At 28.7% G+C, this 27,992-nt stretch overlaps 3 protein-coding genes across 12 annotated transcripts; 2 read left to right on the top strand and 1 right to left on the bottom strand.

Moving 5' to 3' along the window:
- Positions 1-2: 2 nt before the first annotated feature.
- LOC130669291 (UPF0598 protein CG30010) lies at positions 3-7,165 on the top strand. Of its 7 annotated transcripts, none has more exons than XM_057472087.1 (6): positions 3-83; positions 1,717-1,936; positions 2,300-2,348; positions 4,762-4,967; positions 5,035-5,319; positions 5,395-5,785. In XM_057472087.1, the coding sequence occupies exons 2-5, from the start codon at positions 1,805-1,807 to the stop codon at positions 5,284-5,286; spliced, it is 639 nt and encodes a 212-aa protein (XP_057328070.1). In that variant the 5' UTR covers positions 3-83; positions 1,717-1,804; the 3' UTR covers positions 5,287-5,319; positions 5,395-5,785. The 7 variants fall into 7 exon arrangements, with proteins under 7 accessions (XP_057328070.1, XP_057328071.1, XP_057328073.1 ...); XM_057472088.1 differs by having other exon boundaries at positions 42-166; XM_057472089.1 differs by lacking the exon at positions 3-83 and adding an exon at positions 92-324 and having other exon boundaries at positions 1,822-1,936; positions 5,395-7,161.
- On the bottom strand, positions 5,364-19,821 carry LOC130669290 (angio-associated migratory cell protein). 4 transcript variants are annotated; one of them, XM_057472081.1, is made up of 7 exons: positions 19,641-19,821; positions 18,466-18,649; positions 16,116-16,372; positions 14,853-14,997; positions 10,741-11,311; positions 8,208-8,309; positions 5,364-5,630 (listed from the first exon to the last, which is right to left on the bottom strand). In XM_057472081.1, exons 2-6 carry the CDS (start codon positions 18,644-18,646, stop codon positions 8,231-8,233), a joined length of 1,233 nt encoding a protein of 410 aa, XP_057328064.1. In that variant the 5' UTR covers positions 18,647-18,649; positions 19,641-19,821; the 3' UTR covers positions 5,364-5,630; positions 8,208-8,230. The 4 variants fall into 4 exon arrangements, with proteins under 4 accessions (XP_057328064.1, XP_057328063.1, XP_057328065.1 ...); XM_057472080.1 differs by lacking the exon at positions 5,364-5,630 and having other exon boundaries at positions 7,997-8,309; positions 19,641-19,820; XM_057472082.1 differs by lacking the exons at positions 5,364-5,630; positions 19,641-19,821 and adding an exon at positions 18,829-19,323 and having other exon boundaries at positions 7,997-8,309.
- Positions 16,706-18,389, top strand: LOC130669293 (uncharacterized). The gene is made up of 2 exons (XM_057472091.1): positions 16,706-17,794; positions 18,159-18,389. Exons 1-2 carry the CDS (start codon positions 17,175-17,177, stop codon positions 18,160-18,162), a joined length of 624 nt encoding a protein of 207 aa, XP_057328074.1. The 5' UTR covers positions 16,706-17,174; the 3' UTR covers positions 18,163-18,389.
- Positions 19,822-27,992: the final 8,171 nt, after the last annotated feature.

Here is a 27,992-nt window from a genome sequence, read left to right as displayed (position 1 = left end):
CGGCTCGGTAGTTTTGTGATGGCGCAACTTTCCTGTTGATTTTTAATAAATAATTATACAGATGTTAAGTAATATTTCACTTGGTAATTAATGTTAAACTAAAACTTGTCTGACCATATTAAGACACTTGCTCTGTTGTAAAATTATTACGAATTTTATCGAAGTTGTAACGTATCCTAAAAAGGAATTTAATCACAGATCTTTATTTTTTTATATCAATCTCGAAAAAAACATTTTTTTTTACTCTTTTTTTTTGTAATTTATTTTACGTGTGAATGTAACTGACAATTAGCATTTTTAAATTTTGGAATAAATGAATAAAATGTGAGTAGAATTAAATTTAAAAAATTCGTATTTAAATAATTGAAAAATCAGTACGCGCATTTTTTTTTAAATTTTATTATTTAAATTAATTTACTCATTTTACACTAATGCAAAAAATTAAAGGAGCAGAAAAATTTTATAAATTTTTTAGTGATTTTTGGAAGGCTGTAACTTGGTGAAAAATGACCGTATCGAGATTTAAAAAAAAGCATTTTACAGCTTGAAATCTCTAGTTTTGGTGCATTTTTTTCAAAATTTTTTTAAAGCTCCGGTTATTGCGCAAACATCAGAAATACCGCGAGACAAAAAATTTCTAAATTTTTTTTTTTCTTCGATTTTTTTTGTCATTTCCTTGCATTTGCTGAGTCACCAACGCAAAAATTTTAGAAAAGTCGAAAAAAAAAACAATTTTTTCATCTTGATTATGATTACACAATTAAAGGAACAAAACTTGCTCCTTTAATTGTTTAGCAAAAATTTGATCGATGATTCCCAAAAAACGGTTCGATGGATCAATTTAAAAATTTACAGGGGTCTTGGGGGTACATTAAGCTAAAAAAGTCCCTGGCAACATTATTTTTTTTATCGATATTTGCAGAGTAGCGGTTGATTTACTAAAAAACCAAAAAAAGTCATTTTTTTGTGCTTACTTCTAATGGATGTTAAAAATAAAAAAAATTTTTTTTTTCAAAAAATGATGACAGGGTCTTGTAGGGAATTTATTCAAGTTTTCACCGCCGCCCTTAAACTTTCTGTGCGATCATTGGTACCTGAAATATCGATGATCAAAGCCAAAAGGATCATTTTCTGTTTGAAGGCTGATATCTCTGCGACAAATCGTCCTACGAGGTTAAAAAAAAAACCAAATTGAAGCTGAATAAATTTGCTAAACGAACTATGCATTCGTTTAGTTAAAAGAATTTTTTCGCGGTCCGTGGGCTCTTCGGAAAAAAAAAAATTAATTTAGAAATTTTTTGTCTCGCGGTATTTCTCATGTTTGCACAATAACCGGAGCTTTTAAAAAATTTTGAAAAAAATGCACCAAAACTAGAGATTTTAAGCTGTAAAATGCTTTTTTTAAATCTCGATACGATCATTTTTCACCAAGTTACAGCCTTCCAAAAATCACTAAAAAATTTATAAAATTTTTCTGCTCCTTTAATTTTTTGCATTAGTGTATTTAAAATTTTAAAATATCTCATGTCTGCTACATTTACATGAGCGTGAATTAGCTGACAATTGAAAATTTTTTAAATTTTGGCAAATGAATAAAGTTTGAGTAGAATTAAAATTTAAAAATGCGTATTTAAATAATTGAAGAATCGGTACGCGCAGTTTTTTAAATTTTATTATTTTAATTTATTTAAAATTCATAAATTGTCTCATATCTAGTACACGCACACTCATATGCTCAAGAGTTTACAATCAAATTTCTTACCAATTACGTTTAAATATTTAAAAATACTCATAATAAAAAAATATGATGAATGTTTTAAGATATTCACGTTTTAATATAATTTCTGGCACAAAATCTTTTGCTAATTATGTACAAGGTCAATCTCCAGCGCCTAATATACGAGAATATTTTTATTTCATCAATCATCAAGGGATGGTGCATATTTTTATTTTTTTTCCTGGTGGAAATTTTTCGGAATTTTCTTTAAAAAACTCTAAAAAAGTCTTTAGAACTTTCGAACTGAGTTTTTCAGAGAAAATTCCGAAAAATTTCCACCAGGGTTCTGATATCGAAAGTAGCAGTCAATAAAAAAAATTTATTCATTTTAAATAAATAATTAAAATTCTTATTTAGAAAATTTTAAAAAACCTTTTTGTGCATTTTTTGAAATTTATTTTACTTACAAGTAATTTGTTTATAAAAATGAAAAAATTTTCTGATGTCTACTTTTTTTATCATGACTTTTCTTTAATTACATAAATTATTTATTTAAAAATATTATTTTCTGCACAATTATAGTTATTTTTAGATGATGCTCGTATAAAAAATTTTACGTCATGTTTTAAAGGTAAAATTAAAATTTTGAATTTAAAAATTAAATAGTTTTAAGATAAGTTATCATTAATATTTTTAAATGCCAATCCTTTAAAATACTTTTCATAATTTCATAAATTTATAAAAAAAATCCATTTGAGAATCTAGCATAGATTCTTACATAGGTTCCTATGGAAATCCTCACCATGCCAAATCCATGTTGGAATCTAGTATAAATTTGGAATCAGGAAAATTAACAAAAAGCGTCATGTCATTGATACAAATACCATAAAAAACGTATGTGTTTTCATAAAGTTTCCTGGTGCCGCGACTATTAAACCAAAGACAATTCAACCGGCGACACTTCAACCGACAAAAAATCCCTGATAAGAGGGCACCCAAATAAGGGGGTCCAGGTTATTTTCAGTTGAAATGTCGCGGTTGAACTGTCTTCGGTTTAATTGTTACAGAACCAAGTTTCCTGGAGTACAATACCTTTGTACGATTCCTAATTTAGAGTTTTATTAAAATTATTTATAATTTCTATACAGATGTAATGTTTCTTGAGTTAATAATAATAAATAAATCAATAACTTATTAATTACAAATACTGATACAAAGAGTATCAATTAGTCAATTTTTGTTAAAAAGTATCCTACCAATAGAATATTAATCTGTTCTTTTATTCATATATACGCGTATCGATAGACGATAGACATAGAAATTCAGATTCCTATATGAAATTTCCACAAAGCAATCTATATTTCCAAGTCCGTATATGGGAATCAAGGTAACTAGTTTCCTGTGTAAAGTTCCTCCATGGGAACCCGTATGAAAATAACATATATGGTCAAAATATATGTGAAAATATATGATAAATATCAGAAAATATAGGTGGCGAATTTAACTAAATTTTCTGATATATTTTTTTTTATATTAAAAAATATAATACTCATCATATAAGAGTCCGTATATGTCTGGTATGTATAAAATATATATATATATATATGTCAATCATATACAAAAAATATATTTTTATCATATATGAAAATATATATTCTTTTCATATACGAAAACTATATTTTTATCATACATAAAAATATATATTTCTATCATATACGAAAAATATATTCTGATCATATATAAAACATATATTTACATTGTGTATGGAAAAAAAAACTTTCTTATTCGTATGACCAACTCCAATTATTAGTTAATTTGATGCGAATATGCATACCCATATACATATACATACACCGAATAAAATAAATATAACAAAGAAAATATATGGTGCCATATATAATAGAAATTATATGCTACCATATATTATATTTCATATAAAAATTTTACAATTTTAAATATAAAAAGAAATATATCAATACAATATATTATAAGGTAAATGTAAATGTATATTAAATGTATATATAGCTTAATATAAAAAACATATAAGTTACATATATGGAATACATATATTTACTACTGTATATAATTTTATATTAAATCGGCGAAAATCTCTATATGAATTTTTATAATATACAATATAATATATCATATATTTTTTTGTTGCAAACATATATGATTTTATATATTTTAACCATATATTGTTTTTTCATACGGGAATCCAAGGACCCACAGTTTCCTATATGGATTTACCATATGAGAATTCAGGCGCACATGGATCCCCATATGGAAATCCAGATACGTGTAAAAAAAATTTTTGTTCCTAATGAATTTAGATCTGAATTTCATAACGAAACTCAGATCGTGACACAAATATGACTTTCATCATGAATTTGCTCCCACAATTTTTTGTCTAGTAAATCTGTATCACTTCTAAAAATTTATTATTATGTATTTGAATTGGACTTGGGATGACTTCGATAGAAACTTGACTGAATTAAACCTTTTGTCAAATTTATCGACTCAGAAATTACCAATAAATTTCTTCTATCAAGTACTCGATTATCATAAATCAGTTTCGATTGTAAAATTAATTTAGTGAATGAACTTCAGATCACTTGGGTAAAAATTTAACTGAGTCATAATTTTGTCGTGATTAAAATTTTTGATACAAATTCATGATGAAAGTTATATTTGTGTCACGATCTGAGTTTCGTGATGAAATTTAGATCTAAATTCATTATGAATAAAAATTTTTTTACACGGGTACCCATGATTTCTTGCATAAATTTTTATATAGATCCATACATTCCTATATTACATTAATTCCTATAAATTCTTATATAAATCCATACTTATATGGATTCCTGTGGGTTCCCATGCAATCCCACATAAATTTTTTTTATAGAGAACTGTTTAAAAATCAATACGTACAATAGTGGAAAATTTATTTTATAAAGTATTTTAATTAATTTATAATATGTATATATTTATTATTGTAATTTAATGAATATTTATAAACGTTATTTAAATTGTTTTTGTTTTAGAAAAAAAATTTCTCACTTTTTTCTTTAAAAGGCTAAAGATAAATGATTCGAATCGATATGCTAATGAGTTTCCATATTTATCGTTGTGTGGTAGAGAAAAAAATTATGTAAGTTGTGATGATTTGCCGATTGTCTTTACTCATGTAATTAAAAATAAAAACGATGATTATTTTCTAAGCTACGGCTACGCTGAAGATTCTCTAGTGGTTTGTATAATAAATTCTGTAAAATAGCAAATATTTTTAACAATTTACTAAAATATCATAAAATTAGGTACCGTTTCATCCACATAAAATATTTATGAATATTAAAACTGGTAGAGTTTATCACCCGGGTCCACTAACAGCAAATGGAATTGGACTACTGAAATCAAAGCTTGCTATTGAATTCAGTTCACGTTTTAAATTTGAAAATGGTGAAAATCAAGGCCCTACACATTTTAATTGGGAAGGAACAGAATATATTCTTGATAATCAATGGTATCAAGATAAACTTCATCTGTTGAAGAATGAAATTAACGACTAATTTTTTATCGAAATAATCATTTAATTTTTTAAAGTAATTATTATTTGAAATATTACAATAAACTTTTTCAAAAGATTAACTTCCGAGTTACTTCTTTTTGAAATTTAGCTTTCTAGGATTTTTTCTTTACACGCAGTAAAAAATATTGTGATAAAATGGACATAATCAGAGATCAGAAGATCTGACAGAATTGCAGCGAAATTCATTGCAACTTCTCGATTACAATCTTCGAGCATTCATTTGTAATCTCCGCAATTCAACTCTGGAGAGAATTATCAATTGAAGTCACAGAATCACTCAGCCTAGACGCCTTCAAAAGTTATGCTTTTGAATTTTTTGTGAAACTGGAAAAAGTTAGTATACTGTAAATATGAACCTGGCCACTTGAAATTTGTGCTGCTAATTTGTTCCCTGATTAAAAAAGTGAATTGAAAAGTATTGAAAATTATTTCAATTCTTTTCGATCCCTCGGCGGTTTTGGAAAGTATTGAATGGAATTGAAATTTCGAGCATTTGAATACTTTCTAATTCTTAAAATGGAATTCAAAAGTATTGAAAAGAATTCAATCTTTCATCATTTCAATACCTTCCAATATGGAATTATTTAGGTATTGAGAAGGATTCAGGAAGATTCAAAAATTTCAATTCATTTCAATCTTTTTCAATCCCACACATGACCCGAAATATAGGATTATTTAGGTATTGAGAAGGATTCGGAAAGATTCAAAAATTTCAATTCATTTCAATCTTTTTTAATCCCACACTTGATCCGAAATGTCGGATTATTTAGGTATTGAGAAGGATTCAGAAAGATTCAAAAATTTCAATTCATTTCAATCTTTTTCAATTCCTCGGAAGTTCAGAAATTCTTTTATTATTTTGGGATTGAAAAGTATTCATTTTATGTTAAAATGAAAACCTTGGGGTATAGAAAGTATTCGAAAGGATTCATTTCTCATCTTTTTCAATACTTTTCAATTCACTTTTTTAATCAGGGTTACAACATTTACTTAAATTTTAACCATTTAAATATGCAAGCATTTAAATTTACCTTCTTAAACCCTATTATTTTTATTCCTAAATGGTTAGATATTGTTCTCTTTTTTATCATTAGTATATTACAAGGTTTATACTGACTATATATAACAGAGAGAAAAATCTCGCGTAATCGGTCTAGGCTCGAATCTTAGGTATGGTAAAATTATTCATTTAAAAACAAACGTTTGTTAAGATTCAAAACTTATCTGAACACTATTAAATAAAAAGACATGTCTCGTAATATTTTTTTGACAAAATCAAATTTTCTTCTCAGTATTAAGCAAGTAAATAAATTACTTGGCACTATTTAAGTAACTAGAGTACTTAAGCATTTTTTTTTTAAATATAAGGTAAATGTCCCAATACCGGAACGACGAAGGGCATACGACTGATTTTTATCGTTTTAAAAAATATTCAAATAGATTATAAACCAAAATAATTTATTACATCATATAGAATAGACATTTTACTATTCAAAAATAATCAAATTAGTTCATTTTTCTTAAATTTAATATAAAAAAAAATTTTTTTTCTATGATACCCAAAAGACCCAATACCGGAACGCTGAAATAGCCTTGTCCCAATACGGGAATTCGGTTGTCCTAATCCCGGAACAGTAAATAAAATGAGTTATTTTTTGCATTTATTCATAATGAAAATATTAATAATTATTAAATAATATTAATGTAAAACGAGTGTGGATGTAGCAGACATCGGACAACTTTAAAATTATAAATAAATAAGATAAATAATGTAAAAATAATATTTATAAAAAAAAGGACTATTAATTTCTAAATTTTTTGAATGCGCATTTTTTGAAATTTTATTCCATTAATTATTTACTCGATTTATTAATAGTTTTAAATTTGTCTGATGTCTGCTATGTCACACTCATAATGTAAAATGTATTTAAAATTTTTAAATGATTAAATATTCAATAAAAATAAATATTTTGAACTGAAGAATAGAAATAAAATAAATCATTTGAGAATATACTATAAAAATAATTAAAAAAAAAAAAACTAAACACAAAAATTTATTTTTTATGATTTAAATTAGAGTTTATTTATATTTAATGCATTTTTTCTAACAATCATGCATACTGCATCAAATTTTAGGGCTCCAGTAATAATCAATATTGCACTTGATTTAGCCAGTCAATAAAATTAACATTTTTTTCGTTATATTTCGGATATATTATAAAATCTATTTTATATCCTATTTTGTAGCTAAAAGATTAAGGTTTTAAATAAAGAAAGTTTTATTTAATTTCATCGCGTACGAGTTATAATATAATATAATGATTTTCAAATCGTTTCGGTATTAGGTCCTGTTCCGGTATTGGGACATTTACCTTACATTTTTTTCTCTCAGAGTGACATTCATAAAATATCGAGTTCACTTTAATGTTTCTAATAATTCTTCCGTGACTATTCATTGAGTTTTCAACATAAATTTTGTATAAATTTCAAAATCAACCTTTTGATGAATGCTGATAATTTGGATTTGTGTACTAGGTAAAATTTTTAAAGTTTTGAATAGTAGATAGATTTCAAATTTTTGCGTAACACACAAATGTGTTGATTTAACACAAAATAATCAACACAAAAAACTTAACACTGAACATTTTTAACACAGATTCTCAATATTTATTACTGTGTAAAGATTTAGCCAAAAAAATAACCAAAGATTTATAATGCTCTCATTTTATTAATAATTTCTCAAACTCATTCTTCCTGATAAATCTATTATCAGATGGTATATATTTTATATAAAAATAATATTCTAATTAAACGAGTATTTGTAGGGTTGAAAATAATTATTAAAAATAAAACAAATTTGCTACAAAGTTAATATTCATAAATTATTATCAAAATCATTACTTATAATCATATTTAATGCTGCCCTATTTAAATTGCAAGTCGGTAACATCAAAAATTCTGGCGGTACAATCTTCAGATGTTGTTAAGATTTTCGTATTATTTCTGAAAATATAGAAATTGCATTTAAAAAAAAAAGTTTGGAAAATCCAAATGAGCATGCCTTAAGCGGTCGTGTCATACACGAATTATTTAGATTAAATGTTTACGTTACGATTTGTTAATTTTTTCAAAAAGACTCCTATTTTTTTTCTTTTTTTTTGCTTACATTTAAGGAACTATTAAACTATAATAGAAAATTATTATAGAAAATATTAAAAAATTCCCGCGGATAGAATGGAAATCTTTGCTAACGTCATCTAGCACGCTCCGATAGAAGAAGCAGGTCTTCACTAACTCTGTCTATATATTTTTTTTATATATGGCAGCCTGAGATGTAAATTTTTTAGCTTCGACAGTACACATTTTATTATTTTATAATCAAACGAATAATAATAGAGTTGTGGTTTTTTAATCAGTTTGTTATAACGAATTTACGGATATATTGAAATAAAATTTAAAAGAATTAGTTTTGTTTTTCGAAAGTTATGGAGATTACAAGAGGAGTGTTACATGTATTTTACAGGATTTCCCTGATTAAAAAAGTGAATTGAAAAGTATTGAAAATTATCTCAATTCTTTTCAATCCCTCGGCGGTTTTGGAAAGTATTGAATGGAATTGAAATTTCGATCGTTTGAATACTTTCCAATTCCAAAGTGGAATTCGAAAGTATTGAAAAGAATTCAATCTTTCATCATTTCAATTTAGGTATTGAGAAGGATTCGGAAAGATTCAAAAATTTCAATTCATTTCAATCTTTTTCAATCCCACTCATGACCCGAAATGTGAAATTATTTAGGTATTGAGAAGGATTCAGAAAGATTCAAAAATTTCAATTCATTTCAATCTTTTTCAATCCCACACTTGATCCGAAATATCGGACTATTTAGGTATTGAGAAGGAATCGGAAAGATTCGAAAATTTCAATTCATTTCAATCTTTTTCAATCCCACACTTGATCCGAAATATCGGACTATTTAGGTATTGAGAAGGATTCGGAAAGATTAAAAAATTTCAATTCATTTCAATCTTTTTCAATCCCACACTTGATCGAAATATCGGATTATTTAGGTATTGAGAAGGATTCGGAAAGATTAAAAAATTTCAATTCATTTCAATCTTTTTCAATTCCACACATGACCCGAAATGTGATATTATTTAGGTATTGAGAAGGATTCAGAAAGATTCAAAAATTTCAATTCATTTCAATCTTTTTCAATCCCACACTTGATCCGAAATATCGGACTATTTAGGTATTGAGAAGGATTCAGAAAGATTCAAAAATTTCAATTCATTTCAATCTTTTTCAATCCCACACTTGATCGAAATATCGGATTATTTAGGTATTGAGAAGGATTCGGAAAGATTAAAAAATTTCAATTCATTTCAATCTTTTTCAATTCCACACATGACCCGAAATGTGATATTATTTAGGTATTGAGAAGGATTCAGAAAGATTCAAAAATTTCAATTCATTTCAATCTTTTTCAATCCCACACTTGATCGAAATATCGGATTATTTAGGTATTGAGAAGGATTCGGAAAGATTAAAAAATTTCAATTCATTTCAATCTTTTTCAATTCCACACATGACCCGAAATGTGATATTATTTAGGTATTGAGAAGGATTCAGAAAGATTCAAAAATTTCAATTCATTTCAATCTTTTTCAATCCCACACTTGATCCGAAATATCGGACTATTTAGGTATTGAGAAGGATTCAGAAAGATTCAAAAATTTCAATTCATTTCAATCTTTTTCAATCCCACACTTGATCGAAATATCGGATTATTTAGGTATTGAGAAGGATTCGGAAAGATTAAAAAATTTCAATTCATTTCAATCTTTTTCAATTCCACACATGACCCGAAATGTGATATTATTTAGGTATTGAGAAGGATTCAGAAAGATTCAAAAATTTCAATTCATTTCAATCTTTTTCAATCCCACACTTGATCCGAAATGTCGGATTATTTAGGTATTGAGAAGGATTCAGAAAGATTAAAAATATCAATTCATTCGAATCTTTTTCAATTCCTCGGAAGTTCAGAAATTCTTTTAATATTTTGGGATTGAAAAGTATTCATTTTATGTCAAAATGAATACCTTGGGGTATAGAAAGTATTCGAAAGGATTCATTTCTCATCATTTTCAATACTTTTCAATTCACTTTTTTAATCAGGGTTTTTCTGAAAAATTCATTTTTTATCCAAATTGTGGGTTGGACCAGCTGTTTATTGTTTAGAAAAATGACCATTGATATTTTCTTTTATTGGGGTATAAAGGCCGATCTACTTTAACCACTATATTATTATTTATTTAAATAAAACTCTGACGGACTCCAGTTTATTTATTTTTAGGCGAGAGTAGAGCATACTTACGCTCGCGCTTAAGGCATGCAATTGTTAAAAAATAACAAAAAAATTAAATAATTACCTGCAAACATGTAAATCTAAAATAGTATCAGAATGTCCAGATAATTCTTTAAGACATTCCTTTGTTCTCGCATCATAAAATCTTACAATACCGTCTAATCCAGCAGTACATATAAACGGTGTGTTTGCTATCCATTCAAGTTTCGTGATGCCTCTTTCTTGGGTTATTTTATGTCTTATTACTTGTTTGGAAGTATCCCAGATAAATAATTCTCCATTGATTGTACCTGAAGCCGCCAGATGAAGCTCAAGATTTCTACAGAACGCTACTGATTCAGGCCAATTTTCTTGAGATTGAGATTGAGTGTCGGCATCATCCTCATTTGTCTCAACCGACTTATTTTCTTGTAAGTTTTGAAGTATACTGACAATCTTTCCATTCTGAGTTGTACTGAGAACTGTCCTTCCGTCAACTGCTGCAGATAAAATCAACTTGCCATCAGCTTGACACTCTAAATTTGTGATAGCGTCTGAATGTGCTGAGTTTCCTGGTATCGTTGTTTGTACAGAACCTTCTTTTAAATCCAATACACGAATTGTTCCATCTTTATATCCTGCTACTAACTTTTTTCCTAAACATTAATTATTAATAAAAATAACAGTTACTGGAATTTTTAGTTTATAGGATTGCAACGTCTTTGTAGACTAATCAAGTCTTCCCTGATTAAGGGGGGGGGGGGGGGGTAGGGTTTTAAAGGCGAAAAAAAAGCATATTTTTGTGATTTTTTCCCGGCCAGATGAGTAATATAATTTCATTAAACTTAATCACATATTATTGTACAACTTTTAAAGAATATCAGAAAAAATTTTCAACGAAAAATATTGATTAATAAGCTGGTGACGTTGAATCTCCGGAGGCACCTCGAAAAAAAGTCGTTTTGCGGTGAACATCATAACTCGTTACCGGATCATCGGAAAAAAAAAATTGATATGCATTTTAAAGTTGATGTATTTCTCGAGGTAACCACGAAGAGTTTTTTTTTTTTTTTTTTTCGATTTTTTGCAGCACTTGGAAGTGAAAACGCGATTTTAGCTAAAAAAATCGCGGTTAATTTGTTATTAAAAAATAGAAAAAAATGAAAAACAAAAAAATACTCTTCGTAGTTACCTGTTGATTTATGTGAAGAAGTAATGTTCAAATTTTTAAAAGGATCGGTTCAGTACATTTTGAGTTATGATGTTCACGGACTTTAAAAATAACGTTTTCGGGAAAATCCATTTAAAGTTTTTTATTCGTGAAAATTTGGAATAAACTATCAATCAAAGAATATGAATTTTTATACGTATATTGAGTCATCAGTTTACATCCTTTGAAAGACACACAGCCGGAGAAAGGGATTCGTAAGAACAAAGAAAATTGCAGCTGATTTCTACTAGAAGTATGTAGGGGCAGGTCGGGCAGGTATAAGAATCAGATATACCGGCCGGTCATTTGAAACGCTGTAACTCCGTTAGTTTTACTCGGATTGATTTAAAATTTGTACACAATATTCTTGACATATTGTTCATTCAGAAAAAAAATTGAAAAAAAAAATTTTCAAAAATCATTTAAAAACCCTACCCCCCCCCCCTTAAGAAAAGCGATTTGGAAAAATTGAAAAAACATTTTTTTTTTATACTTGATAATTCTTCCATAAATTTGAAACCCTCCACTGAGAGAACAAAATGTATATTAGGGTGGCGCAAAAAAACCGACTATTTTTTTTTTTTCGATCTCGCATGAAAATTTGTTGGTTTATTTACGATGTTTCAAGAAGCCTCTCCAAAAATCAGCTCGTTAAAAAAATTTCAAGAGGTCGCTCACGAATTTTGAAAATACCAAAAATTATAGAAATTCGACTTTTTTATTTCAAATTTTTTTTTTTTCGTGGCAGTAATAGTTTATATTTGTGAAATCATGACTACGCTGAAAATTTAAGCCCAAAATTTAAATATTTAAACCTCGCTCAAGAATTTTGAATGTTTCTGTTGGATTCTCTGTACAAAAATCAATCTTTGTTCTTATATATACTTTATTTAATTATTTTTCTTTACTAAATATTCTGTTCGAAATATTATTTCGAACAGTGTTGCATTTAAGTCGTAGTATATATATTTAAGTTGAGTTCAAAATATGTATATGTTTACTAGACTGGGCCAAAAAAATCGACTATTTTTTTTTTTAACGATACTGTGTAAATATTATTTGGGATGACAAAAAAAAATTATTGTGAAAATTTGAGCCCTTAATTTTGATATTAAGTGGTGTATCATCGCAATTTTCGATTTTTTTTAAATGAGCGGGTTTTTGTCTCATAACTCTCAATCCATCGAGATAAACGAAATCGACTCGGATACATTGTTTGAAGGAAATTTGATGCTCTAAAAAAAAGGTCTGATTGAAATTTTTCGTCAGATGAACCGTTTCCTTATAATCATGCTTTGAACGTTGGTATGATTTTAAAATTTGATTGTTCAACTTTGGAATTTTGTAATTCATGTAAAAATAAGTTTCCGGAAAAAGACAATGAATATTCTTGAAGGAAATTGAATGCTCTACAAAAAAAGTCTCTTAACAATTTTCGCTAAATTCACTCCTTCAAAAGTTATTCAAGATTATTGAAGTCGTTTTACATAACTTCAACCTTGAATAACTTTTGAAGGAGTGAATTTAGCGAAAATTGTTAAGAGACTTTTTTTGTAGAGCATTCAATTTTTTTTAAGAATATTCATTGGCTTTTTCCAGAAACTTATTTTTACATGAATAACAAAACTCCAAATTTGAACAATCAAATTTTAAAATCATACCAATGTTCAAAGCATGATTATAAGGAAACGGTTCATCTGACGAAAAATTTCAATCAGATCTTTTTTGTAGAACATTCAATTTCCTTCAAAAAATGTATCTGAGTCGATTTCGTTTATCTCGATGGATTGAGAGTTATGAGACGAAAACCCGCTCATTTAGAAAAAAATCGAAAATTGCGATGATACACCTCTTAATATCCATATTAAGGGCTCAAATTTTCACAATAACTTTTTTTTGTCATCCCAAATAGTATTTCCACAGTATCGTTAAAAAAAAAAAATAGTCGATTTTTTTGGGCCCAGTCTAATATATATATTTTGAATTTAGAGATCTTTGTTATACAAAAAGAGGAGAGGTTGTTGGACCTCAGTGTTAAATAATATTAAAAGAATAAGTTAGTCTAAGCTAAATCTCTTACGAGTGAAGACATACCCTAGAGCGCGTATTTTAATAAAAGATATAATATTCATTTGCTTAATAAAATGATTTGTTTCATTCACGATTACCATACCTAAATTCCCAACAGTTTCCGAGTGCTATCGTTTGGACATTTTCGAGCGACTCTTAAATATTAATAACAAAGCTTCTCGATTTTTTTACCATCAATTTGCATGACAATGAATGAAAATATAACCCGAGAAATAGAAATAATAAATTATTTGCATACTTTTTTATTTTTTAATTCAATTTGTAAGTTTTTTCGCTTATTCAAAACTCACCAAATTTTATTGTTTAAGACTGTCCTGTATATTTTTGGTTATGCAAAAATTATATTCTACTGAAATGACAATAATTGAGTTATAAAAAAATACAAAAACTAATTCAAAGTATTAGTTACATATTATCAGTTAAAATTCAAAATTCTTGAGCGCCGTTTAAATATTTAAATTTGGGGCTGAAATTTTCAGCGCGGTCATGGTTTCACAAATATAAACTATTGCTGCCACGAGAAAGAAAAAATTTAGAAGTAAAAATCCGAATTTTGATAATTTTTGATATTTTCAAAATTCATGAGCGACCTCTTGAAAATTTTTTATCGAGCTGACTTTTGGAGAGGCTTCTTAAAACATCGTAAACCAACAAATTTTCATGCGAGATCAAAAAAAAAAATAGTCGGTTTTTTTGCGCCACCCTAATGTATATGTTTAAGAAAAAAATCTGTCTATCAGTTGACCCTACGGGCCAGCCCTAAAACTTCCCGCTGTTTTCGAGCTCAAGGAGCGACGGACGAAGGGTTAAGGTTGAAGTCTTGGAAACTAGTAATAATAACCATAATACTATTAAATTATTAAGTGACGTTTTGGATTACAAGAAATAAAACGTACCATCAAATGTAATGGCTGCAGCCTCTGTTTTATGACCATACCCTTGGAATACTTTACATTCACCACTTGGAATTTTCCACATATAAATTTCACCTTCTACACTACCAGCAAAAATAATGTTTGCAACATTATGCCATTTCATCCACTGTAAATCGAATTGCAATGATAATATTAATATACATTAGTGTGATCCAGAAAATAACAATTTTTTTTTTTCTCGGAAACAGGTTCAAAAGTTTCATTTAGATAAAAAAAGACGCCTGTGAAAATTAGAGCTCTTAATATTAACATTAAGAGGTTCCTCATCGCACTTTTCTATTTTCCATAAGAATAACGTGGAAAAAATTTTTTTTTACGTCTTCTGATTTTTATAAGTAGTTAACGATGCGTCATAGGAATAATTGGCAGGCATATTTTTGTAGGTAATTGAATGCTCTACGAAAAAAGTTTCTTATCATTTTTTGATAAATCTATTGGTTCAAAAGTTATTTAAGGTTGAAATCAAATTCATATTAAATTTTGAGATCTTTTTACTTTTCCGGCGAAACTATCAGACCTATTACAAAATATCATGGGACCTTATTTGTAGACAATTTTATTCCCTCGAAGTTATTTCCAATAAAGTTTTTTCGAATTCCGCATTGTTTTTTAGTTATTTTTATTTTAATGTCATGCTCATAGAAAAAATAGTCTTCTGATCGATTTTAAGAGCTTGACATTAAAATAAAAATAACTAGAAAACAATGCAGAATTCGAAAAAACTTTATTGGAAATAACTTGTAGGGAATAAAATTGTCTACAAAAAAGGTCCCATGATATTTTGTAATAGGTCTGATAGTTTCGCCGGAAAAGTAAAAAGATCTCAAAATTTAATATGAATTTAACTTCAACCTTAAATAACTTTTGAACAAATAGATTTATCAAAAAATAATAAGAAACTTTTTTTGTAGAGCATTCAATTACCTACAAAAATATGCCTGCCAATTATTCCTATAACACATCGTTAACTACTTATAAAAATCAGAAGACGTAAAAAAATTTTTTTCCATGTTATTCTTATCGAAAATAGAAAAGTGCGATGAGGAACCTCTTAATGTTAATATTAAGAGCTCTAATTTTCACAGGTGTCTTTTTTTATCTAAATAAAACTTTTAAGCCTGTTTCCGAGAAAAAAAAAAATTTGTTATTTTTTGGATCACCCTAATTTACATATAATAAATATAATTTGTTAATTCAAAATATCAAAATGCATTTATTACATACCGACGCATCTCCCATATTGTAACTCCAAACAAGAACTTTATCTCGCATTCTCCAAACCTGAATGATGCCACTCAGATCTCCAGCTGCTACGTAAGAATTATCAGGACTGAATTCAGCAAAAATAATGCTGTCTTTGTGTCCATTGCATTCATAAATTATTTCTCCGGATTCTGTATTCCAGATATAAGCGACATCATCTTGCCCACCGGTAACTGCAATCTTCCCATCATTTGTTAAAGATCCACAAATTACTGGCTCTACAATATACTTAAGGGGTTAGGGGTAGTCAGAATTTTCAAAAAATCGATTTTTTTTTTTTTGCATTTTCTTAAAGTATAATATTTTAAAAATATTGTGTGAAAATTTGAAGTGAATCCGACAAATTCTTTTCGAGTTATTTAACAATGACCAAAGGACGCTCGGGTGCTACGTGGCATTCGAGAGCAGGTAGCTAGAAACAGCTGCAAGCAACCGACCTTTCGGGTTTCATTGTCATGAATATCTCCCCATTTTAATGTATGTATAATTATATATATATATATATATATATATATATATATATATATATATATATATATATATATATATATATATATTCACAATTTGTAGGTAGTACAAGAACTGAAAAATAATTTTTGGTTGCCAGTATACCTGTAGTCGTTGCACTGATCAGTCGATAGTTTTGTGATAAATTATTTCTCAAGTGAATTAAATTATTAACCATGGGACGTGATTCTAGAAAGGTTTCAAGAGAACTTCGGAGTTCTGAAAAAATTAATAAGTCGCGTTCAGTCAAAAGAAAGAATGTTTTTAATCCGAAAACAGCCGAACGTGATGAAAGTATTCAGAGTACATCTTCTAAAAAATTAAAACAAAACACTGAAGATGATGTACCTGAAGACAGCAGTACTGAATTTCGAATAATAAATTTTATTCAGGTATTCACTGCAATTTCTGCTCTTATAAAATGTAAAAAATGTGATGGAAATGTAGTGTTTCAAACAGCAAGTACACGTGGGCTGGGATTCAAAATTGTAGTTGCATGTAATAACTGTGGAAATGAATATATTCCTTCCTGTTGAAAATATGAAATCTGCTATAATGGCAACCTTTTATCACTACGGCTCGAGTGATGAAAAACCGAATCATGATATGTGTCCAAAAGGCGAAGAATCTTGGTGCTCTTACCAGCGCGCTGAAGCAAGAGGAGAGCTTGATACCTATTCTCACGATTATTCTCCCTTACCTTCTGATGTTTTAAAAGCTATCAAGCCTATATACGAAGATCTTAGTAGTGAAAATTTACTTTCAAGATGTGTAGGTGGATTCAATCAGAATAATAATGAAAGCTTTAACCAACTAGTATGGAAAATATGCCCAAAAACGGTAAATACTAGTTTTACTATCGTACAAATAGCTGCATACGTTGCTATGTGTATATTTAATGAGGGTATAAATTCATTATTAGTCTTGATGAATACACTAGGACTTAATTGTGGGCCTAATTCTCATCGGTATGCAGAAAGAATGGATGCTGCACGTATCAAAGTAGCAGATAAGCGCGCTAATGATAACGCCCGAGAAGGTCGATTGCAACGTAGGCACCAGCAAATCGATATTTTGGAAGCTGCTATGACGGCTGAAGAGCTATTATATGGTCCAGGAATAGATGACTCAGTGTAAGTTATTAAATAATTCTTATAATTCGACATAAATCCATAGCAAAACTTTAAATGCGTTTTTCTCAAAACTATGTTTTCTGAACTGGTGATCACTGTAACTTAAAAACTGCTCGGTAGATTTCAATAAAATTTATTGTACTTTTGAAATACATTAAAAACTCGTGCCTGATCGAAGGATTTTTTTTTTTTTCAAAAATTTCGATTTTTTTTTAACAATAAACTGTCGGTTTTTTTCTCGAAAATTTGAAAAAAATTTCCTGAGGCCGCCATTTTGTTAATTTCGAAAAAAAAAAAAAAAGCTTCGATCAGGCACAAGATTATCTATTAATAAAACTAATTTTTCTTGTCCGATTGATTTTAGATGAATCTCCAAGGACTTATGATGATCACCGCAAAGGACTTCGGGAGGAACGGGCTCTACAAAAACAGCGATAACTTTTTGAATTATTAATTTTTTTTTTTGAAATTTTCGTGAAGTCAAATCGAAACGTGTTCTAATAAAGCTATGTTTTTATTTTTGTCAAATAAAGTAATTAACTACAAAAAAAAAATTATTGAAAATCATCATTTTTTCAGGCCTCTGAGTACCCCTAACCCCTTAACGTGAGAAATAATAAATATATTTCATTATTATAATTTAATGCTAGCAAATGAAATACTATCAGTACCTTTGTGATGCTTGAAAACAGTAACGGCATCATCGGTTTCTAATTCATCCTCTTCCATCCTATCATGTTGCAAATCTGATTCTAAATCGATCACTTCATCTATATCATCCACATAAACCATATCATTTTCGTCAAAATCATCAAACTCATTAGGTCTTGGTGGACTATCTTTTTGAAACATTTTCTGTAACAATTATTTATTTATTTTTATTTATTTATTTATTTATTTAACGCTATCTGCAATTTACAATAGTTTAACATAATAATAATATATAAGTGTAAAAATAATTGCTCGACTATAATTATAATTAACTCCATCTGTTTAATAATAATACAAAATTACATATTTAGAAATCACTCAACATTTTTGATACAGCTTTTTTAAAAGTAGTGTAACTACTATCGAAAAAGTTTAGATCATTGCCATATTCATTTACTGTAGCAAATATTCTGTTCCTAGGGCCACTCATTATAAATTTCCTCTTGTCTTGAGGTCTGCAGGGTCAACCGATAGATTTTTTTTTCGGGGATCAATTGACTTGAAATCAATTCTTCATCATCCGTGGGCACGGACATAAGTCAAATAAATACAATTCATGGTCAAAAAATATTTTTACTCAGCCCCAGATCCTCTACAGCAGCTCACAACACAAAAGTGGCCCTCTGAGGAGTCGACCCTCCACCAATTTTTTTATCTCAGTATAACTTCGGTATAAATTGTTCAAAAACATACCTAAATTTTTGTTATGGATGAGTATAATTTGAGTATACTTTTAGAATTCTACTGAAAACATACCGAAATCATACTCAAATACCAGGTATGTTTTAAATATTTTTTCAGTGTAACCGAATTCGCTAGGGGTTGAAAATTTTTTCATTCTACTCAAAACGATAAATTATATAAAAAAAAAAAAAAATTTGTTTAAATTGCACCTATAAATTTTTTACGTTCTCATTTAAAGTTGTCTTTTTTTTTTTCGTATTGATTTGTTGAAAAATAAATTCAAAAATTGTTAGTTGTCCATTAACTTAAGGACCATAGCAGATTTATGTATAAAAAAATATCAAATCAATGGATACATTATTAATATATGTTGCAATAGACCAACTAATAAAAAAAAAATTTTATAAACAATCTGATACTGCGCAAATGTTTGTAAAAATTTCAAAATTACCTTGATATTTAACGAATCTTGTATTTAAATTATACGTGTACTGACGTTTTTTTTCACAATTGTTATCAAAACGATTTTATAAAATTCTTAGCAGAAATGTTGTCTTTAAATTGATGTTTTATAACCTTTCCAACACGTGTTTCCAATCTCTGTAACTGTTACTCACGCATGTGTCGTTGGTAGTACTCCTACATGGTCAGTCTCAATAAGTGGAAATCGTTCAAATATAATAAGACAGATGGTGTTTTATGCTCTTTCTTCTACAGGCGACCAATTCCGTTCTACGCATCTTTTTGCGTACGCGGTAGAGTATTTTAAATGAAAAATACCCTGATCCCTGATAGCCACACTCTAAATATAATTGCTTGACAAATTCTGCACAGTGAAACATTTTACGGTTAACTTAACGACAAGTTTCTGGCAATAATTGGCTGGATAATACCTGCGTGCAAATTGTTGTAAATCTGCGGCCGTAAACTGAATGTAATTTGACAGAAAAACTTGCCATCAATTTGAAGTGAAACTTTTAATCAACTTAACGTCATTGTCTGACAGTAAGACTTGTAGTCAAAGTGAATTCAAGTTACAGACAATTTACTGTCAACTTAAAGGTAATTGTTTGCTTTTTAACATTTTCCTTTACGTTGGCTTTAGAATACGGCAGTAGCTTGAAGTTAATTTGTGGATAAGGTATGATGGTAAAGTTAGCAGACATTTGAAATTCAAAAAAATTTTTTTAAAAAAATGCACATGTCGGAAATTTCATCAACTATATGTGCAATTTTTCAAAATATTTTTTTCTACAGTTAATCGTTTTTAAAAATAATCGAAATATTTTTTAAATGTCTGCTAACTTTATTGTCATGGATAAGGTGCCCTAATAGCCACTTTAGTTTAGAATTGACAGTAATTTGATGTTAAATTACCTGAAATCTGCAGCCCGAATTTGCTGTCACTTTAACAGCAAAAGTTGAAAAGAAAAATTTGCGGTTAATTTTTCTTCAATTTAGAAATTACTTTTTACGAAAAAAAAACAGTCAGTAATGTTCATTCTTACCATATCAGAAGGTAAGCAAATTTATACATAATAACACTACAATTTGATGGTAAAAAAATACTTAACAATTTTTCAAGTCAAATCAACAATAAATTGACATAAAATTTGCCTGAAAATTGACGACAACTTTTTTCTAGTCAATTGAAATAAACTTGCATTCTAATTTAGGTAGTAAATTTACGTGGAATTGTAGAGGAAGTTGCATATAAATTGTCGTCAAAAACGGAAAAGACCGAAGTTGACGGAAATTCGACGAAAAATTCAAGGAAACTTTTGCAAAGCAAATAGATAAACAATTAGCAACCAAAACAAAAAAAAAAAAATATTTTTCACTTTAATCAATTTTAAACGTTTAAATTAATTTTTACTAAAACACCAACATTTATTAGTGACTTACTTAACTTGAAATTTAAGTAATTTCATTGATAAAAATAAAATAACTTTTTTTTGTTTTGGTTGCTAATTGTTTATATATTTATTTTACAAAATATGCCTCTAATTTTCTTATTAATCAATAGTTTGATTGCTTTTCTAAACATGAAAAAAAAAAAAAAAATAAAACAATAATAATAAAAATTAAATTTGAATAATAATAATAATAACACACTAATGCAAAAAATTAAAGAAGCAGAAAAATTTTGTAAATTTTTTAGTGATTTTTGAAAGGCTGTAACTTGGTGAAAAATGATCGTACACTGACCGAAAGGTTATCTTGGTTCAAAGAGAATTATCTTGAGTCAAGAGAATATTTAGGAAAATGGAATAAATCTTGGTTGAAGAAAATTTTTTCTTAATTTTGATTATTTTGATTCAAAAAGTTATTTTTTCGACTCAAATGGGTTAAAGTTTTAAGTTAAAAATATATGATTTTAGTTCAAAAAGAAAAAATATTTTAAGAAAGTAAATTGTTTTTTGAATTAATATTTTGAATTTCTTCATTCATGTATATTGAATATTTTATTCTATGAAATTTAACTTCTCTACGTAAGGAGTCAGATTTCTTAAACCAACTAGTGGCTATTGCTTGAAACAAAAATAAAAAAAATTCAAGTCAAGAAAATCAAGCTCTTGGTTTTTTTCCATAGCAGCATTCGGATAACAGGAGCACTCGGGTCTATGCAGCTTCTCTACTTCGGACACTACTTTGTGTATACACGTAGACGCCCGAAGATCCCAAAAAAATGAAACGAGTCTGTTCAGCGCTGGCGCCGTATATGTGCAATTATATATTACACACCAATATTCTAATAGTATTAGTTTATTAATTATACAATTAACTAATTCATATACATAAATTGTTTTGAATTGAAGTGTTCGGTAAAAATGTGAGTTATTGTAGTTATTAGTCATTATATCTGGTGTTATTTCCTGATTTAAGTTAAGTTAAAGGGTGCCGTTTCAATCGCGAAAAAAGTAAGTTAATTTTTATTTATGCTGTTTTTAATCATATATCAGATAATCAAGTTTGTTTTCATTTCTAATCCTAAGTTCATATAAAATTGTTTCCTTTTTAGTGTGGTATCATGCAGTTCATAGTGTCAATGAAGCCAGGATAAATAACATAACCTTTAATTTATTTTCATAAACAAAAAAAATTTCTTATTGTAATAAAGAATCAAAATTTATTTTGATAATTAATTGTATATATTCTGAGAATTGAATTTTTAATAAAAACAATTAATTTGAAATTGAACTTATTTATTATATTTTAAAATAAAAGTATTTTTTATTTACATTGATGTATAATTTAGTTTTAAAATGAGTTTTTTATTTTTTAAATCTAAAATTAATCGTTCTAAGATGAAGTCTACATTTATTTTGAACTAAATGTTATCAAATCTTTAAATAAATTAATTTTTACTTGGAGTAAGTTAAATGTGCCTCCGTTTAAAAACTCGATGTATCGAAATGAATCGATATCGACTACATTCGAGAGAACGATGTTTTTAGAATGAGTTGGTATCTTCTAAAACCAAGAGCTAAATTTTCTTGAGCCAACCAAGTTGTTTTCTTGTTCGGAGAAACTAAAAACATTTAAAGCAAAAATTTATATTTTTAAATCAAAATTGAATTTCTTTATTGAAGAGCTTTATATACTCTAATTAAAAAAAAAAAAATTTTTTACCAAGAGAAAATTTTTTCAAACAAGAAAAGAGGATATTTTAATTTAAGAATTTATTTTTGGAAACGATTTTCTTCTTGACCCAAGAATTCCTTTTTTTGTGTGTATCGAGATTTTAAAAAACGCATTTTATAACTTTAAATCTCTAGTTTTGGTGCATTTTTTTCAAAAATTTTTAAGAGCTCCGGTTATTGCGCAAACATGAGAAATACCGTGAAACAAAAAATTTCTAAATTTTTTTTTTTTTTTTCTGAAGAGCCCACGGACCGCGGAGAAATTCTTTCAACTAAACAAATGCATAGTTCGTTTAGCAAATTTATTCAGCTTCAATTTGGTTTTTTTTTAACCTCGTAGAACGATTTGTCGCAGAGACATCAGCCTTCAAACAGAAAATGATCCTGTTGGCTTTGATCATCGATATTTCAGGTACCAATAATCGCACAGAAAGTTGAAGGGCGGCGTTAAAAACTTGAATAAATTCCCTACAAGACCATGTTATCATTTTTTGGAAAAAAATTTTTTTTTAATTTTTAACATCCATTACCCAGGTAGGAATCGCTAAGGCTGACGATAGGCCGAGCCTTGGCCCTGTTGTCACTTGCCAAGCTTCGGCAGCTGACCATTGGCCCAAGCCTCGGCCAGGGCTTGGCCCAATGGTTTGATTACGTTAAGCCAAGTCTTGGCAGCTAACCATTGGCCCAAGTCTAGGCCGAGGCTTGGTCCAATGGTTTCATTAAATTAAGCCGAGCCTTGGGTAGTGACCATTGGCCCGAGCCTCGGCCAGGGCCAGGCCCGATAGTCAAATTTTTGTTAAATCGAGCCTTGGCCGCTGACCATTGGCCCGAGCCTCGGCCAGGGCCAGGCCCGATAGTTAAATTTTTGTTAAATCGAGCCTTGGCCGCTGGCCATTGGCCCGAGCCTCGGCCAGGGCCAGGCCCGATAGTTTAATTTTTGTCAAGCTGAGCCTTGGCAGCTGACCATTGGCCAATGCCTCAGCCTGGGTTAAATTTTTATTTAATATTAAAATTATCAACTTTACATGTATCTATGTATATATGTATACAGAGAAGACCAGGGCATAACGGTCTACCGAGTATACGATTAATATCAAGAGTTGATATTTTTTAAAAAGTAAAATTATTTGATATACAATAATTTTCATTTAATTAATTATTGCTATGCACAAAACTTTAGTTAACATGAAATTTTTATTTTTGGCGGTCAAAATGGGGTATCCTTTAAAAAAGTTGAAAAAAAAAATTCTGAAAGTTGATGAAATTTCATTAAATTCAAATTTTTTATATGTAATATACATAAAGAAAAATTACATTTCACATCATTGGTGGATACGAAGGCAAAAAAAAATTTTTTTTGTGGGGCAGAGAGGCCCCTCTCCAAAAAATGATAATTTTTTTTTTTTATTAAATTGTTTTCAACATTAAGAATATATTTCTTTCTCTTGACAATTATTTTTGGTTTTATAATACTCAAAAAAAATTTTTTTAGGTGTAATAAATCGTTTCCCCTCGATTAGCTTAATTACTAATTGTTATTTAATAAAAAAAAACAATTCTAAATTTCGAATTTGTCATTATTTTGAACCCAAAAAACGTGTTTTTTGATTTTTTAGATTACAGATTATTTTGCATTAAATTATTCATTTATATCAAATCATAAAATTACAAATTGATATAAATATGTCATTACTCATCAGACAATTTTAAGTTCATTAAATAAAACTACATTTCACCCCATGTTTACGATTTAATATTTTTAAATTAAATTGTATTTAAATAATTAACAAGCAAAAAAATCATGATTATTTGGACATCAGATTTAGCACAGTGGATAGCGTCCCGGCCTACACTGATCGAAAGGTTATCTTGGTTCAAAGAGAATTATCTTGAGTCAAGAGAATATTTAGGAAAATGGAATAAATCTTGGTTGAAGAAAATTTTTTCTTAATTTTGATTATTTTGATTCAAAAAGTTATTTTTTCGACCCAAATGGGTTAAAGTTTTAAGTTAAAAATATATGATTTTAGTTCAAAAAGAAAAAATATTTTAAGAAAGTAAATTGTTTTTTGAATTAATATTTTGAATTTCTTCATTCATGTATATTGAATATTTTATTCTATGAAATTTAACTTCTCTACGTAAGGAGTCAGATTTCTTAAACCAACTAGTGGCTATTGCTTGAAACAAAAATAAAAAAAATTCAAGTCAAGAAAATCAAGCTCTTGGTTTTTTTCCATAGCAGCATTCGGATAACAGGAGCACTCGGGTCTATGCAGCTTCTCTACTTCGGACACTACTTTGTGTATACACGTAGACGCCCGAAGATCCCAAAAAAATGAAACGAGTCTGTTCAGCGCTGGCGCCGTATATGTGCAATTATATATTACACACCAATATTCTAATAGTATTAGTTTATTAATTATACAATTAACTAATTCATATACATAAATTGTTTTGAATTGAAGTGTTCGGTAAAAATGTGAGTTATTGTAGTTATTAGTCATTATATCTGGTGTTATTTCCTGATTTAAGTTAAGTTAAAGGGTGCCGTTTCAATCGCGAAAAAAGTAAGTTAATTTTTATTTATGCTGTTTTTAATCATATATCAGATAATCAAGTTTGTTTTCATTTCTAATCCTAAGTTCATATAAAATTGTTTCCTTTTTAGTGTGGTATCATGCAGTTCATAGTGTCAATGAAGCCAGGATAAATAACATAACCTTTAATTTATTTTCATAAACAAAAAAAATTTCTTATTGTAATAAAGAATCAAAATTTATTTTGATAATTAATTGTATATATTCTGAGAATTGAATTTTTAATAAAAACAATTAATTTGAAATTGAACTTATTTATTATATTTTAAAATAAAAGTATTTTTTATTTACATTGATGTATAATTTAGTTTTAAAATGAGTTTTTTATTTTTTAAATCTAAAATTAATCGTTCTAAGATGAAGTCTACATTTATTTTGAACTAAATGTTATCAAATCTTTAAATAAATTAATTTTTACTTGGAGTAAGTTAAATGTGCCTCCGTTTAAAAACTCGATGTATCGAAATGAATCGATATCGACTACATTTGAGAGAACGATGTTTTTAGAATGAGTTGGTATCTTCTAAAACCAAGAGCTAAATTTTCTTGAGCCAACCAAGTTGTTTTCTTGTTCGGAGAAACTAAAAACATTTAAAGCAAAAATTTATATTTTTAAATCAAAATTGAATTTCTTTATTGAAGAGCTTTATATACTCTAATTAAAAAAAAAAAAATTTTTTACCAAGAGAAAATTTTTTCAAACAAGAAAAGAGGATATTTTAATTTAAGAATTTATTTTTGGAAACGATTTTCTTCTTGACCCAAGAATTCCTTTTTTTGTGTGTAGTAATCAGAAGGATCTCAGTTCGAACCCCAGTAGCCCCCAAATAATTTTATTCGTTATTTCCCATTAATTCAGTAATTAGTTAATTACAATTCAATGTAATGTTGATAAAAGTGTGATCAAACTTTTTTTTAAATATATTTATTAATTTAAATAATAACATTTTAGATCGAGCATTGGGTGAGCCTTAGATTTTTTGCTTCCCGAGGTTTGGCCGAGGCTTGATTTTTTGTTTCCCAAGCCTTGGCCAAGGCTCAATTTTTCGTTTCCCAAGACTCGGCCGAGGCTTGATATTTTGTTTCCCAAGGCTGGGGACATGGCTATCATCCAAGGCTTGGACCAATCCTTGGCCCAATGCTCAGCCAAGGCACGTGCCAAGCCTTGCATAATCCTAGTGACGCTTGGCCAAGGCTTGGTCCAAACCTTGCCCAGTTGTTCTTTCCTACCTGGGTAAAAGTAAGTACAAAAAAATTACTTTTTTTTGGTTTTTTAGTAAATCAACCGCTCCTCTGCAAATATCGATGATAAAAAAAATAATGTTGCCAGGGACTTTTTAGCTTAATGTACCCCCAAGATCCCTGTAAATTTTTGAATTGATCTATCAAACCGTTTTTTGGGAATCATCGATCAAAGTTTTGCTAAACAATTAGAGGAGCAAGTTTTGTTCCTTTAATTTCGTAATCATCATCAAAATGGAAAAATTATTATTTTTGAACTTTTCTTAAATTTTTGCGTTGGTGACTTAGCAAATGCAAAGAAATGACAAAAAAAATCGAAGAAAAAAAAAAAATTGAAACTTTTTTTTTGGGGTTCTAAATTTTTTTTTGACATTTACACCGAATTTAGGTCAACTTTTTGTTAAAAATTTTTTCGAAAAGAAAAAATTTTTCTAAATCGGTTTGTACGAACGCCAAAATTGATCTTGCACCGTTTTTTTGAGCGTATCGACTGGACTAATTGGTAAATATTCAAAACAGCTATATCAGTAGTTAGTTTCGTCCACGATCAGTTTAGGGCGCAAATTTTCGGCACCTATGTATAGAAATTTAAATTGTAGCGAGTATTCAAAATAACAAGGGTGGGAGGAGTTTTTGCTTCAAGGCCGTGGGCCCGTAGACTCCTTTTAGGAGCGAGCCGAGGAGTTTTTGATTTCGCTTGTTTAAGGAGTTCAGCGTCGGAAAAGAGTTTATGAATTACTCCTCATAGAGTAAAATAATGAAATTCTCCCCCGCTCGTACTCGGAGTCCGAGTAGACTTGCCATCAGTAGGGATAACTCACGAGTGAGTATAGTTTCATCATTTTTCATGTCGCTCGCTCGAGGAGTATATCATAAAACGAGTTAAACTCTTACTCCCTATCCCTGGTTAAAATACATACTAAAATTAAGTTTGATGATTTTGCCAAAGATAAATTAATTTATAAAAAAATTTATCAATGCCCAGATCGCACCACGAGGAGGTATCATCAATTGCGTTCCGCACACACGAGAAAAGAGGATTAGTCAATGATTATTTTTACTTAAAACAATCATTGACTGATTCGGCTCAAAAAAATCGGTCTATCGGTTGACCCTACGGGCCAGCCCCAAAACTTCCCGCTGTTTTCGAGCTCCTTGAGCTCGAAAACATTATTGTGAATACATTTTCGAGCTCGAAAATACTTTTGTATGCCATCGTTTTCAAAAAACCATTTTTTAGCATTTCTTTCTCCCACGATATCTCGTGAACGAATAATTATTCGGTTTAAACCGATTTTGATGGTTGAGGCGGCAATC

This window comes from Microplitis mediator, chromosome 6 (genome assembly GCF_029852145.1).
Source record: "Microplitis mediator isolate UGA2020A chromosome 6, iyMicMedi2.1, whole genome shotgun sequence".
NCBI classification, from domain to species: domain Eukaryota; kingdom Metazoa; phylum Arthropoda; class Insecta; order Hymenoptera; family Braconidae; genus Microplitis; species Microplitis mediator.
The sequence above is the reverse complement of the archived record's forward strand: the minus strand, read 5'-3'. Positions and strand labels throughout refer to the sequence as shown.

Bases quoted from the DNA above. Each gene is read 5' to 3' on its own strand.
- LOC130669291 (XM_057472085.1), top strand. From the start codon at position 1,805: ATGATGAATGTTTTAAGATATTCACGTTTTAATATAATTTCTGGCACA. The intron at 1,937-2,299 runs GTGCATATTTTT...GCACAATTATAG, and splicing joins TCATCAATCATCAAGGGATG to TTATTTTTAGATGATGCTCG. The intron at 2,349-4,761 runs GTAAAATTAAAA...TTTTTGTTTTAG, and splicing joins TTTTACGTCATGTTTTAAAG to AAAAAAAATTTCTCACTTTT.
- LOC130669293 (XM_057472091.1), top strand. From the start codon at position 17,175: ATGAATATATTCCTTCCTGTTGAAAATATGAAATCTGCTATAATGGCA.
- LOC130669290 (XM_057472081.1), bottom strand. From the start codon at position 18,646: ATGTTTCAAAAAGATAGTCCACCAAGACCTAATGAGTTTGATGATTTT. The intron at 16,373-18,465 runs GTACTGATAGTA...AGTATATTGTAG, and splicing joins TGTTTTCAAGCATCACAAAG to AGCCAGTAATTTGTGGATCT. The intron at 8,310-10,740 runs GTAATTATTTAA...CTATATTTTCAG, and splicing joins TTAGATTTACATGTTTGCAG to AAATAATACGAAAATCTTAA.